At 39.2% G+C, this 13016-nt stretch overlaps 1 protein-coding gene across 1 annotated transcript in view; it reads right to left on the minus strand.

Moving 5' to 3' along the window:
* The window catches only part of FBN1 (fibrillin 1), a 137191-nt gene that overhangs the window by 113448 nt on the left and 10727 nt on the right, over nucleotides 1–13016 (minus strand). The window contains exons 2-5 of the mRNA XM_026045677.1: nucleotides 10922–11004; nucleotides 10110–10208; nucleotides 3705–3800; nucleotides 2637–2732 (exon numbers count right to left, since the gene is read on the minus strand). Coding sequence (XP_025901462.1) covers nucleotides 2637–2732; nucleotides 3705–3800; nucleotides 10110–10208; nucleotides 10922–11004 — 374 coding nt within the window. The remainder of the gene's footprint in view (nucleotides 1–2636; nucleotides 2733–3704; nucleotides 3801–10109; nucleotides 10209–10921; nucleotides 11005–13016) is intronic.

Raw genomic sequence — 13016 nt, forward strand, 5'->3', positions numbered from 1 at the left:
AAGTCTTTTGTCCAATTGATTTTATATGTATTTGTCCTTGATTTTATATGTATTTGAAGATACTGACCCATATACACACTTTGCAGATGTTCACTGACAACCACATAGTCAGCGTTTACTGACGCAATACAAGTCTTACTGTGTTTTATTATAAATATGGGCTAAACATATGGAAAAAGTATTACTTAGAAAAGCAGACAGAACATAAGAAATTTGGACATAAGAAACTGGCTCAAACTTTTCAGTAACAACCTAGATCTTTTTCACTGTTTTCTAGATTAGATTATTAGAATAATCCCCATGAATGTGGTTGCCTCAATATTGTTCTATTCAAGGCTGTTCTAAGATACAACATTTGCAGTTGGAGAACTGGAATATTCCTTGGTGGRAGACATACATGCCAAAAACACTCAGCAACTTTAACTATTACTAGAGAGAAGCACTGCGTGCCATGCAATAGTAAATTACTTACATCACCATTAGCTTGTGGCATGGCATAAACTAGTAGCCAAACCACAGCCAAGCACATGGAGAACATGCATGCCACAAAAACAGATCACCCCCTTGCATATTACACATGTGCAYGACACAGAAACAATGTTTTCAAAACAACCTTCTTGCTCTCCTGCTTCTCCCAGACATGGAATAATTTCAAAGACTTTTTTTTGAGTAATTTCCTTTTCCTCTCCATGCTCAGGGATACTTTTTTTTTCTTTTTAATAAAGATGCAGTTTTACTCTGCAAGGCGTGAATCTTGTCAGTCTGTATACTGAACAGCATTTATCCACACATACAGCAGAATCCAACCAGGGAATGTCGTCAATCTGCCTAACGTTCCAGAGCTAGATTCAAAATATCAACCTTTTACTTAGCTGACAGATGTGTAAAATCATTTGCAGCCAGACAGCTCCCTAGTGAGCACAGGTGCATGTGCTGAACAATGCAAGTTATTCCAGCTAAGACCAACATGAGTTTAGAATTGAAAAGCTATCTTCAGAAAAAAGTTTTTCTTATGGCATAATGTGATTCAGCGACCAAAAAACCACCACACCCTTTCTAGGGGAGGAGAACACATGAGCTCAGCGAGGTGCAGAGGCTGCAGGAAATCTCTGTGAAACAGACCAAATTTCAGAGGTTTTCTGGGAAGATATGACTATCATTTGGCCTCAGCTCTGAAGTGAGCATCAATCTGAAATCCTGTGGCTCATTAATTGCTGGTCTCTCTTTTACGTGTATCTACAGAATCAAACCTAAGAAAACTGCTTATGGAAGAGCCATACAGATTAAGCATTTCCACCTTGGCCATGCTCAGCAACATGCTTGGGATTCCCTGATGGCAAGACTTGGCTCCAGCAGCTCTGTGCTACCCCCTGCGCACTCCACCCAACAAGAGCAGCAAGGCAGGGGCCCCAAGGGACAGGAATGAAGCTGCTAACAGGCTCCAGCCTTGAAATCACTCCCAATTATATGCAGTCACACTGGTCCCAGATCAGACAATGTAAAAGGAGCACTGAACAACCCTCTTCTAAACTTACAGACTGCAGTACTTCAGCAAACTGAAAGCTCAGACACATACAGAATAAGCAGGCACTACTAGAGATTCAAAGCTAGCTTTTATTCTCTTCAAACTTAGGACATTTAACCTAAGACACTTAATGCTTTTCCACCGATTAGACTCCTTTCCAGCAGTGAGAATCCAAGCAGGATTCCGAACTGACCTACCTTTCAATCTTTAAAAATATTTCACCATCAGTTTGAACTACTTAGAGCATCTCAGCACACTAGAGGCAARACAAGCGGCAAGACTCCCCACAGTGCCAACACTGCAACCTTCTCTGCTGTACAGAGCACGGACAGTATCTCCTTCACCCTACTGCCTGCTCTAGCACATAACAAAGTCTTATTCCCCCATGGTTTGTTTTTCTGCATCACCTCCCATGCTGTTCATATAGAAATGCCTGAGCACATCCCTAACGTGAGCCCAAAGGCAGGTCACCACCCATCCCACCTGCCGCAGGCTCACAGACACATAACGCAGCCTGTTACAGGGTTAGCTTGTATGCATTTCTGAAGAGATTAATTACCAATCAATTCTATCAACTGAAAATGTATTATTTTTAAGATTACAAAATTCAATAGAAKTTACAAACCCTAATCAGTTCAGTTACGAATTAATGTAGGCGATGGCACAACACCCTACTGTTAGTAACTAAATGGGAATTTTTGCTCCAGGAAGAGCAAATGACTTGTTAAAATCTATCTTGGTGAAGAACTAACCTTTAAAAGCATGTTAATCAATGCCTGCCAAACATAAAATCATGAGAGAAAGTAAGATTGAACGATTTTTTCTTTTATCAATGCTAAAAAAAAAAATCCAATTAAAAATGCTGTAGAGGAAAGCTGTTACAGTTTTAACCTGTAGTCATCCATAACGGAGGTCTCTACAGTTCTCTCAGACCAAAGTTTTGCTTTCAGCAAAGAATCCATACACTGCATTCTGCAAGTACCTCAATTCTGTTTTACCTATTTGTAGATGATAATACAATATTAGTATTTAAATGTGTCACATCACTGGTATTTTCAAGTCAGCATTAAGCAAGATGGAACACCCATTTTTTTAATTTTCAGGCCCCTACCTCTTTCGCACTGGGGTCCGGTAAAGCCGTACGTGCAAGCGCATCGGTTGGGAGCCACACATCGCCCACCATTTAGACACCCATTTTCACAGACAGCTGTATCAGAGAGAAGGCAAAAGTTACACTCAGCAACTTATTTCCAGAAAYACATAAAGTTATATATACCTGACCACCCCTAGCACACTGATAGAAGCTATAGACAGAMTAGGACAAGATACCTTATTTTTCCAAATCTATTTGTAATCTTTTGTGATTTCATGGCATAGAGTAGAATGAATTCATCATTTTAGGGGAATATAATATCACCACACTAACAATCACAGCTTTTATGGTCCTACCRGAGTTCATGCAAAATGTGCCATTGACTCTGATGGAGCACAGAAAGGGTTTCATTAAATATGATATGAACTTTTGGACCAACAGTTCACTACATAGCAGGATTACAGCTTTGGTTCAAAACCAGTATCTCCATCCTTATTTGAGTTTCTCCACAGCACTCCAGCCAAGAGCATGAGACCATTGGGATCAGGTTGGGATAGGTTTCAAGCAGTGAATCCAGAAATGCTGTTGGTTCTGAATTGAGGAAATCAAAAATCTGTAAATCAACTCTAACGAGGCAACGTCAAAATGAGCAAAATTCCAGAAGTGTACTAACTTTATAACTAAACTCTGAAATACAAACTATTTTTAAAATAATTATTAAAAAATCTTAATACTGCCAAAGAGATGAAAACTGAATCTCATGTAAATATGGAATTTAGGATCTATTGCTCCAGTGAGCGTAAAGCCCTGGAGATCAATGGAAATTACAGCAGTGTGAGAACTACAGGATCAGGTTATATTCAATTATTATGAATTCATTTGATATTTATTTTAATAGTCCTGATCAGAGAGAATTCACTCAGCATTCATACTACAAAGTCATGTGTTTTCCTGTAAAATTCCACTGTACCTGAGCAACTGCAAGTTCAATGTCAGCTGAAAGTCTGCATTAAAGGCTGTGCAATCCACACGTCTCAGAATTCACTTTACATTTCACAGTATCTGTATTAATAGGACTTTACTCACGCTGTCCACAGTGTGTTCCTGTATATCCCTTCTGGCAGAGGCAATGGTCATCGCTGCAGCTACCTCCATTCATACACCGGATGTTACAGTGTTGTACTTGAAAGGAAAAGAGATTCTGTTGAGCCAAACTGAACCAGTCAGGAACAATTACCTATCTGCTAAGGGAATTTTTAGGAATTGATTCACTGGAAAGCAACACTAAGAACAGAGATTGTGTGTTTTAGGATAGATATTTAAAATGCCAGTACAGAAAAGAATATTGATTCACAGTTCCTAGGAAAAATAGGAGATGGGATCAGAATTTGATACCATCTGTATTTACTGAAGTCAATAACATTTCAGTCACACATAAACATGCAGCATTTGCCTCCTATTTTGCAATAGGGAGAACAAGCCATAAGCAAGGGGAAGTACTAAACTTCTGATTGAATCAGAACCATGGAGAATCACCAGGGTCCAATCATGTGGGCAATGGGGACTGGAAGCATTAAAGGAAAGGGAACAGGAATAACAGAGCTCCACAAAGTGACCTTTTCATGTCAGCACACGCAGGAGCAGAAGATGACCTGCCTGGCTAGGACTTCTGTTGTGAAAATGGAAACGTATCTGGGCCATTTCTTTCCACCTCTGATGTGCAGGCTCCCACAGGCTGCCGCTGGCTGCTGGGCTGGGCAGCTCCCAGACAGCAAGTCCTCAGAGCCAAAAACCTCCCCTGCGAGTTCATAACGATGAAAACGCAACCCAAGCCCCACRCCAGTGAAGCATAAAAGTCTGTGCTGCATTTGTCTGACAAGGACTAATACATTTACACGGGGGTGGCTGGGTTTCCCACTCCCAGCCCTCTGCCTCCAGGTGGGATGCCACCCGCCAAAGGTCTGGTGCTGCACAAAGTCCATAGGCATCATTTCTCTTATTACATTTCAAAAGAATGTGAATGGAATTTTGTTTTTATTGTTGAACAAAAACAGTATTTTTAATTGTATTACCACATATAGCAATAGGAATCTACAGAATATAATATGCTATTAGAGAAAGAATTGAAAACAGYCTGACATTTAAAAAAAGTCACACTTAATTTTTCAATTAAAAGTAAAAATCTGTATTTTGCATTTCTTATGTGCCTAACAGTTATGATACATCTTTGTTCTATTTTGAATGTTCTTCAGTACTTCAGACAACAAAAATGTGCTAACATTCCTCAACAAAAAGTAAAATTCTCTGCAAAAACACAGCAAATATCTGGTGAAGATTTTTGGACAATGTCCTAAGTAGGTCAGAAAAAGGTGTATAGTTACTTTAAAATGTGTAGTTCAACTGAGCTTTATACAATCTTAGCGAAACAGAGGGGATTACAAAAAGCATAGGAAATGATATCATCTGTCAAGCAGGGAAGGAACTTAAAAAACACAAACTGATTTCAATTAGAGCAAGCTATGCCAAGAGCTAATTTCCATTCCCACATGAAGACCAAAACCATTTAAATATTTTGAACTACATTTGAGATAAAAAGGTTAACAGTAGCTTGTATGATGATTTTCATATTATTTGTTCAAGTAAAAGCAAAATATATTTCCCCATTTTGGAATAAGAAATGGTTTTACACAGAACCCTAAAAACAAACAAACAAAACAGGTTTCTAAAACCTGTCTTACCATTTCTCAAAGAAACTCCTCCAAGGTAAAATACTTCTTTCTCTTTTTTAAAGTAAAATCATTGATGGGAGATTGATGGGATATCAAATCATCATTAAAATGAGTGAGCTTTCTCCCCTGTTATTATGCAACAAAAGCCATGACATACAGCCACGCTAAGCTAGTTACTTGGTTTCTGTCCACTTTGGGGAGTATCTTGAAAATATTATTTCYAAAATCATACTAACTACTCTGAAATAGAAGCCCTCCAGAAATCTAGAGAAATACATGCAAATGCTTGCATCCAATGCAGCTTAGATGATGATTGCATTTTTAAAAAGTAGTATATTAATATAGGTCCAGAGTCTCTTATCAGTTATATCAAAAACTCCATTAATTTCACTAAAGATATCTCTGTAAATAAAATAACTTTTTACAAGGTATCCAATTGACTGAGTCTCAAGGAACTAGCACAACAACTACTTAAGATTGGTAAGACAGTTGATATAAGCCTTATCTCAGCAGACATAGGAAATATTAACAATATTATTAAATTATTGTTGCTAATAAATTATTGTTCTCTTTCAGGTCCAATTTTTAAACAGTCTGCATTTGAAATGTCTCAAGTCAAAACAAGAGTAGCTGCAGGAATCTAGCTTTATAAACCTGCAAAGGAGCCAAAAAGATCAAACACATCCGCACACATCCCGCGTGGATAATATTCGCATTGTTTAACCAACGGGAACTATAAGTCGCACAGTTAAACATAACAGTCCCTGACGTCCCTAGCAAGTTCTGAACAGAGCTGAGTAAAAAACTCATCCTACAGGGGATATTACCACAGCAATACAGCTGATGAAAGGTCCAAATGCTGCTTGCAGGAAAAGTGTATATTCTGACTATTGAGCAGCTCCAGAGAGTAAAATCCAAGGCTCTGCAACTATCCCRGGGGAAACTCAAGCCAGCAGTCTCTCCAGCTCCTCAGGGAAAGGAGCTCCTGGTGGGAGCAGGTGCAGGGCACCAGGGATCAGGACCTCGGCTCCGTTCACAGAGATCTGTGCCACTGCGGAGGGATCCCTTCCAGGGCTGGCCGCGCGTCACGCGRGGCTGCGCCTGCCAGCAGCTGTAAACAAGGAATGAGAGTCTCATCGCATCCCACATGCRGAGTGCGTTTCCTCTGCCGGCCACCCGACCGACTCGGGAGATCACAGCTAGAGCTGGCCTCTAAGCCAGGGGCTGCATCCACCTCGCTGCAGAGTGCTGGGAAAGCCTGCAGTAGCCTTAAAAACTCTGGAAGCATAAAAATTTAAGAGCTTTTGACATCTCCAACAGCAGCAGAAAGGAAGGGCAGGCTGTGCTCTGGGCTGTCAGCACACATCACCACCACTCAAGGCAGGAGTTGACCCATGCTGCTGTGTTSACAGCACTCACACGAGACCTAGAGGAGGACATCAGTGAGGCGGCTCAGATATCACCAAAGTACCCAAAATAGAGCCAAGTTGGGACAAAACAACTGAGCAAATTCTGGAAGGGGTGGTCAGTCCCCCTCTCAGTACGTGCAAGCAGAGCAACCCTGCACAATAGTCCACCCACCTGAAACTTCAGAGTTACAGGCACATCGAAGCCACACATGTGGCAATCATATCTCCAGCCACACTGTAAACATGCCCCAAAACTCCCAAATTGCACAGGAATAACCACTAACTAGTCAGCGAGTTCATTGATGTCATAGAAATCGTTCATGAGAAAGCCACCAGTTAATCTTTTCAACCACAAATCAGCTTCCTAAAGCTGATTCGTAACCAAAAAGTCACAACAGTTGACCTTCCTAAGAATCAAAACTGAAGGATTTGCTTCCCTCTCCAATCTACAYGAGCACACTGCATTAATCATTTGCCTCCAGCAGACAGTGAGGCTGCAAGCATGATCCCAAGTTTGCCTTGGCCCATGATCATACATGTTATAAATTTGGGCCAAGCACTAACTCCTTAAGATCCACCTATCAACATGATTAAAACATACAAAAGACCACTCATTATCTGGTGAATCAGAGTGACATATTTAATTCTGATACATTCTGATAGATCTGCTCATTTAATCAGACACACCTGTATTCGTTATTTSTATTTTAAACACAACAAAACTTGTGTAAATCCAAGCAGTAATGAAATACATATTAAAAATTGGTAYGGAACAGACTTACAAAGCCTTGAGATAGATGCAAGTTCTGTGATCAACAGATCTGACTTATATTGTTGCACATTTGGCATCCAAACTAGAACACTTGTCTTTTGAAAGTTATTTCTGAGATGTTATGTATTTGAGAGTATTTTGAGTTGTTATTTGAGGGCATGTATTGAGAGTTATGTATTTAAGAGTTATTTCTGCATTTGTCATATTCTCGAGTACTGCATCTGGCTCGCAGTGTTTCTGGAGTGAAACCTGCCCACAATCTGCCCTGAAGCTCCTCTGCTAAAAGCACTCTAGATTCCTCCTGGGAGGTATTATACATTGAGCTCTGGTCCCAAATTCTAGATTTTCACTTTTCTGGGCTAGATGCAATCTGAAGTACTGCCAACACATTCACATATGAACAGTAAAGGCTGGTCTGTGCTGTCTTTACTCAAGTTGGCATCCTGACTCAGATTAAAAAAAAAAAAACTGAAATCCACAGAATCACTCATGTAAATAAAGCTGCAGTCAGATCTGCACCATCTTACTTAAACTCCAGGTTCTATGTTCCCTTTTGACATTCTCWTTTGGATAATAAAAGTGTGCAGCCTTCATTTCACTTTTCTTCATGATATGTCCCCATTTCAGGTTACTAGTGTTTAAAATSTAAAAGTTTCTAAGATGCTCTCATAAAACTGACATTCTCAAATATCCTACCAGAGGTACAGCTCTCACTAGTCTTTAGTTTATAAAGGCACATGCTGACAAAACATTAATTGCTGCCAATGGGAGTTGACAGTAACTCTTTGATGTCATAGAGGTTTTTTTTTGTTTCCTCTGTTTCTAAATAGGAGATCTAAGTCATTGTGGTCTATTGTGTAAATTATATACCCATAGATTTTGTCTACAGTGTCAACAGAGCAAATGACTTACAGAACATGTATGTTCTAGAMGTCCTAATGAGGTGCTGGGTCATAAAAGTTATTACAAAAGAGTGCTCAGAGGCAGTAGAGTCTATTCACACTACAACAGCTAGAGACATTTTATTTTATAATTGGTTTTAATAAATTAAGTTGTAGGGATATATCAGAAAAATAACTGCAAGAAAAGCTTTGTTTTTACTTTTCTTTTCTTGACTCAAGAAATACTTTAAAAGGGCCTAAGGAAGAGAGGAGAAGGAAAAAAAAGGGGGGGGGGGTAATACTAAGGCCCAGGCATTCTTGGCTTTTATAAAGGTGCAAAAACATGTAACAGATGTTACATGTAACAGCTCTCTCTGTACCCTCCAAAGGAGATCTGGGATAAGGTCATGCTATCCTGTAACCATTCACAGGATTAAAGCATATGCACCTGGTAAAACAGTAGCTGCAACTCCAGGCAGCCATGCAACAACACACATATTTGTCTAGCATTTTGCAACAGCCCTCCTTGCAGCACCCTCTGGGTGCTCTGTGCTCCATACCCTCCTTGTGCAGGACTCTCCTTAACAGACATCACAGGAGCCTGAGAAAGGGGCTGAACTACAAAGAACAATATTTACCATTTTAGTACATGCCATTCCACTACATTCCACAGTTGTTATTGTTTTTCCACTGTTATTGCATGAAAAGGATGCTAAAGCCACAAGCTGTTATATGGGTCAGTTATATGGGAAAACTCTCTCATCTAGGAAAGCAGTAAAATGGCAAGGTAAACTATGGGGGCCAAGCAGACCACACACACAGTCTCTAAAGATATCCAGAGGATGAAGGCTTCGCAAGGTGAATGGGTAAAATGGCATTACACATCTCAATTGAGTGCATCTGCTATTGACTTCAGTTAAAATGTTGTTCAGACACTTTCAGGCATATGTGGGACACAGTCCCTCCCTCTCCCTCCACCTCATGGATTCATGATTCATGGACATGGATTCATGGACTGATTTTCATCTTATTGATTTTATTCTGGATCTAGACAATCATTCATGAAAACCTGAAGTCCAAACATTTTTAGGAAACGATATCTCTCGAAAAGTTTACTTTTCGAAGCATCCTTTTTTTGATGAAAATGTGAAAAAAAAAGACTTATTTTGTATCTCTAACACCTACAGAAGTGTTATCTTAATAGGGTTAGCAAAATCAGGAGATACATACTGAGCCAGACAGAGAAATGCTATAATATCTGGTTAACTCATTTGAAATCATCTAKGTATTCATACATGAGGGCATAGTGTGACCTAGTAACTCTAAAATGATAATGGAATTACAAAACAATTCACYACAAATATTGTGCTGAACATGCGTGCATGTATATGTGTACAATTAGAGGTAAGAGACTTTCCAGAAAATACAGAAATGCTGGAATTAGTGTCACAAAAAGATAAATAAACTTAGTTCCTAATAAAGCTAATTTGGCTTTAATTCAGCACAAAAGAATGTCTCCAATAGCTAGTTTCTGAGTCATTCTTCAGTTTTCATCATAGAGACTAGGCTTTCTTTCCTGTGGCAAAGTATGTCTGGTGACTCAGAGGTTATTTKTCTTACGTATTGACTGCTGGACTAGCTATGTAGCTAGTAGCTTCACAGACTCACAAGACCAACAAAGASACAGAAGAAATACTTACTTGATTTTGAACCACAGGAGGGGGCTATCTGACCATTCGGGCATGTGCACATGTTTGGTCTAGAGCAAAATCCATCCCCACAGGAATGTCTGCAGATTGCTATAAATAAAACATACATGGACTTCAAAATATGTTTGAAAAATCCAAGCACACAAAGAACACCTGAAAGAAAATATCCATTCAGTACCACGAAATGCCTACAAACTCTTCAAATTGTACACAACTGCTTCCAACAGAGTTCCTTCTTTTCATCTATATATCTCTATGGGGGACAACTACAACCCAGGACTTCACGCTGTCTGTGTGCCACAGGCAATGGGAGATTTCCTCAAAAACAGGGAACTCCGATCCAWTTTGCCAGAGCACTCTTGGAGGAAGGATGGCCCTGGCAATGATATTACCACATTCCCTTTATTTCCACACCACAGACACTGCAGCGAAGCATCTCCCATCTGAGGGTTGCCTCAGCATCTCTGGAGATGAAAAAAGTACCTCTAAACATGAACATACTCCACAGCTGCTCACTCCTGCGAACCCAATCACCACATGAATCCCTACATCACAAGTTAAACAGAAAGTATGGATGAGATTAATCCCTTGTTAAATATTGGTATCACGTCACTATACTGTAACCCATAAGACTTTGTGTATTAATTTAAATTATTTAAAATAGTAAAAGTAAAGAAACAATGTATAACTGCTATTGAAAGCATACAGAAATACATTCTCAGTTCTGGTACAAAACTTAAAAATACAAGGACATACCGGGGCAAAGATAAACATCCATCATAAATGTAACTGGATTAACTTACGGACTATGCATTGGTTTCCACCAGGTAAAGTTTTCCACCCAGGACAACAGTAAGCATTGTAACGTGAGCCACACACATTGGGTCTGGGGAAAAAGAACAAAAAAMCACATTCTTATTTTAGTCAGAAATATATTTTAAAAGCAGAGGCACAAAACAAAAGAGTCACCGCAAAGGATATTTCAATAAATAAGTGTTGTGTGTTCTTAGTAGAACTGAATGTTATTTTTTATTTAGGGAACGCATACTCTTTTAATTTGGAAATTATATTAATAAAACAATAATATCAAATCAGTAACATCTAAGCAAAAGAAAAGAAAGGGCGGATCTCCACATCTGGAAAGGTACCTTGCCATCTATCAGAAAACTGGGCTTTGGCGAGCTCAGGCTCTTATCCATAGCCTAACAGAACTCCCACTTAAATACAAAATGAGGAATCACACTGTCATCATCAGTCAACACCAAGGAAACTGAGGGCCCTCCAAACATTAGTTCAAGTCTTATGTTCCGTTCTTAYGTTCCATTCTTTATTCTACTCTAAACTACTATTACTATTCTCCTGTTTTGTCCATAAGCAAAACTGTATGTACATGTGTGTGAAACATGCCAACCATGACATCAGCCAAATAAAAAGGCCAAAAATGCAAATGCTTCATTAACAAAAATTACTTTCTGTCAAAAAAATTTAGAACCTGGATGCCTTTAGAGACACAAGTCCTAGGAAAAGAGTGAAGGGTCTACTGCAACGAGAAATCCCAACACTCCTATAATGAAATCCACATGACTTTTTTTCTCTAAATCTTATCTCCTACCTGTATTTTTTTTTTTCATGAAAATACAAAAGCTGACACTGTTCAATGTACCTCACTGATGTTGTCTTTCATTAATCTAAGGTGTTGTTGTACTTGGTTAATGAATATATCCACAAAAGTAAAACTAGCAAGACATAGCTTCTGCTTTGAGAAAACGTGCCTCCTTTTGCAGTATGCTTTATAAACTTAGAGGAAATTCTTATACCATGTATTAATATTACAAACAATTACTTGATAGATTAATGTAACCAAAGCTTGTCATAAACTACTTTCTRCTTCCTAGAAACAGCTTTATTAAAATACCGAATACAGACTAGAGAAAGATTTAAGTTGTTTATTGTTTTAGGAAGGAGGTTTTATTATTATTTTGTCCTTGGTCTTTTAGAAAGTTTTTCATCCTTAGTATTGCAATGTCTAAGTAAACAATAGTTACCTCATATGGTGAGCCAACATAAGACAAACAATCTTGAGATATACAAACATTTATACATGCACATTTTCTGAGTAACAAGGTTTTTATACTGTATTTATTTGGGAATTTGCACTGTAAATACAATTTCAAGTATTACAATTACCCCAACCTCAGTGACACCTAGACTGTTCACTTGGCCAGAAACTGCTTAACTTAAAGAAAATGTTAMCATTATCTTCTATTGGTTTGGGATAATTATGAACCAGTAATGGAGGTAACWGTGAGCTGCACTGCTGGACAAGATGCAGAGCCCTTTCCCCTTCCTACAGCTGCTGCAACACATGTAGAGGCGCCTTATTCACAGAATTCCAGTGTATGCAGCTTTAGTAATGTCAGCTACTTCCCTGCAGGGCTATAACCACGCCACTTTCCTAGAGTTCCCAGTTCATCAATGCCAAATGTTGCTCCACTATCAACTGCCAAGTGAAGCTGGCAGGCAGACAAGCGAGATTGCTTTTCACCTTCTCCAGGCAGAAGAAATAATCAAACTGATTAAGATGGACAGAATGGTTTTGTTGCTACCTGTTACATTTGCAGGCATAAACTACTTATTTCTGATTCGGGTTGGTAATTATGAACAAATAATCACAAAAATGGTAATTTAGACAGCCAAAGTTCAGGCTTGGCAGCTGTATGGTGTTGGGGACCATCTGGTCTGAGTTAAGAGACAGGAGGAACTCTTATGCCACGGGGAAACCCAATTTTCAAAATCTGTTTCCAAAACAGGGCCCTGGAAAACCCAGACATGCCAGCAAACATGAAGTCAGAGACCCTGGAGCCACAAGGCTTGTCCGGATGGCAAGGCCGAGCCATA

This window comes from Nothoprocta perdicaria, unplaced genomic scaffold (genome assembly GCF_003342845.1).
Source record: "Nothoprocta perdicaria isolate Ctin4 unplaced genomic scaffold, notPer1 scaffold_41, whole genome shotgun sequence".
Classification (NCBI taxonomy): Eukaryota; Metazoa; Chordata; class Aves; order Tinamiformes; family Tinamidae; genus Nothoprocta; species Nothoprocta perdicaria.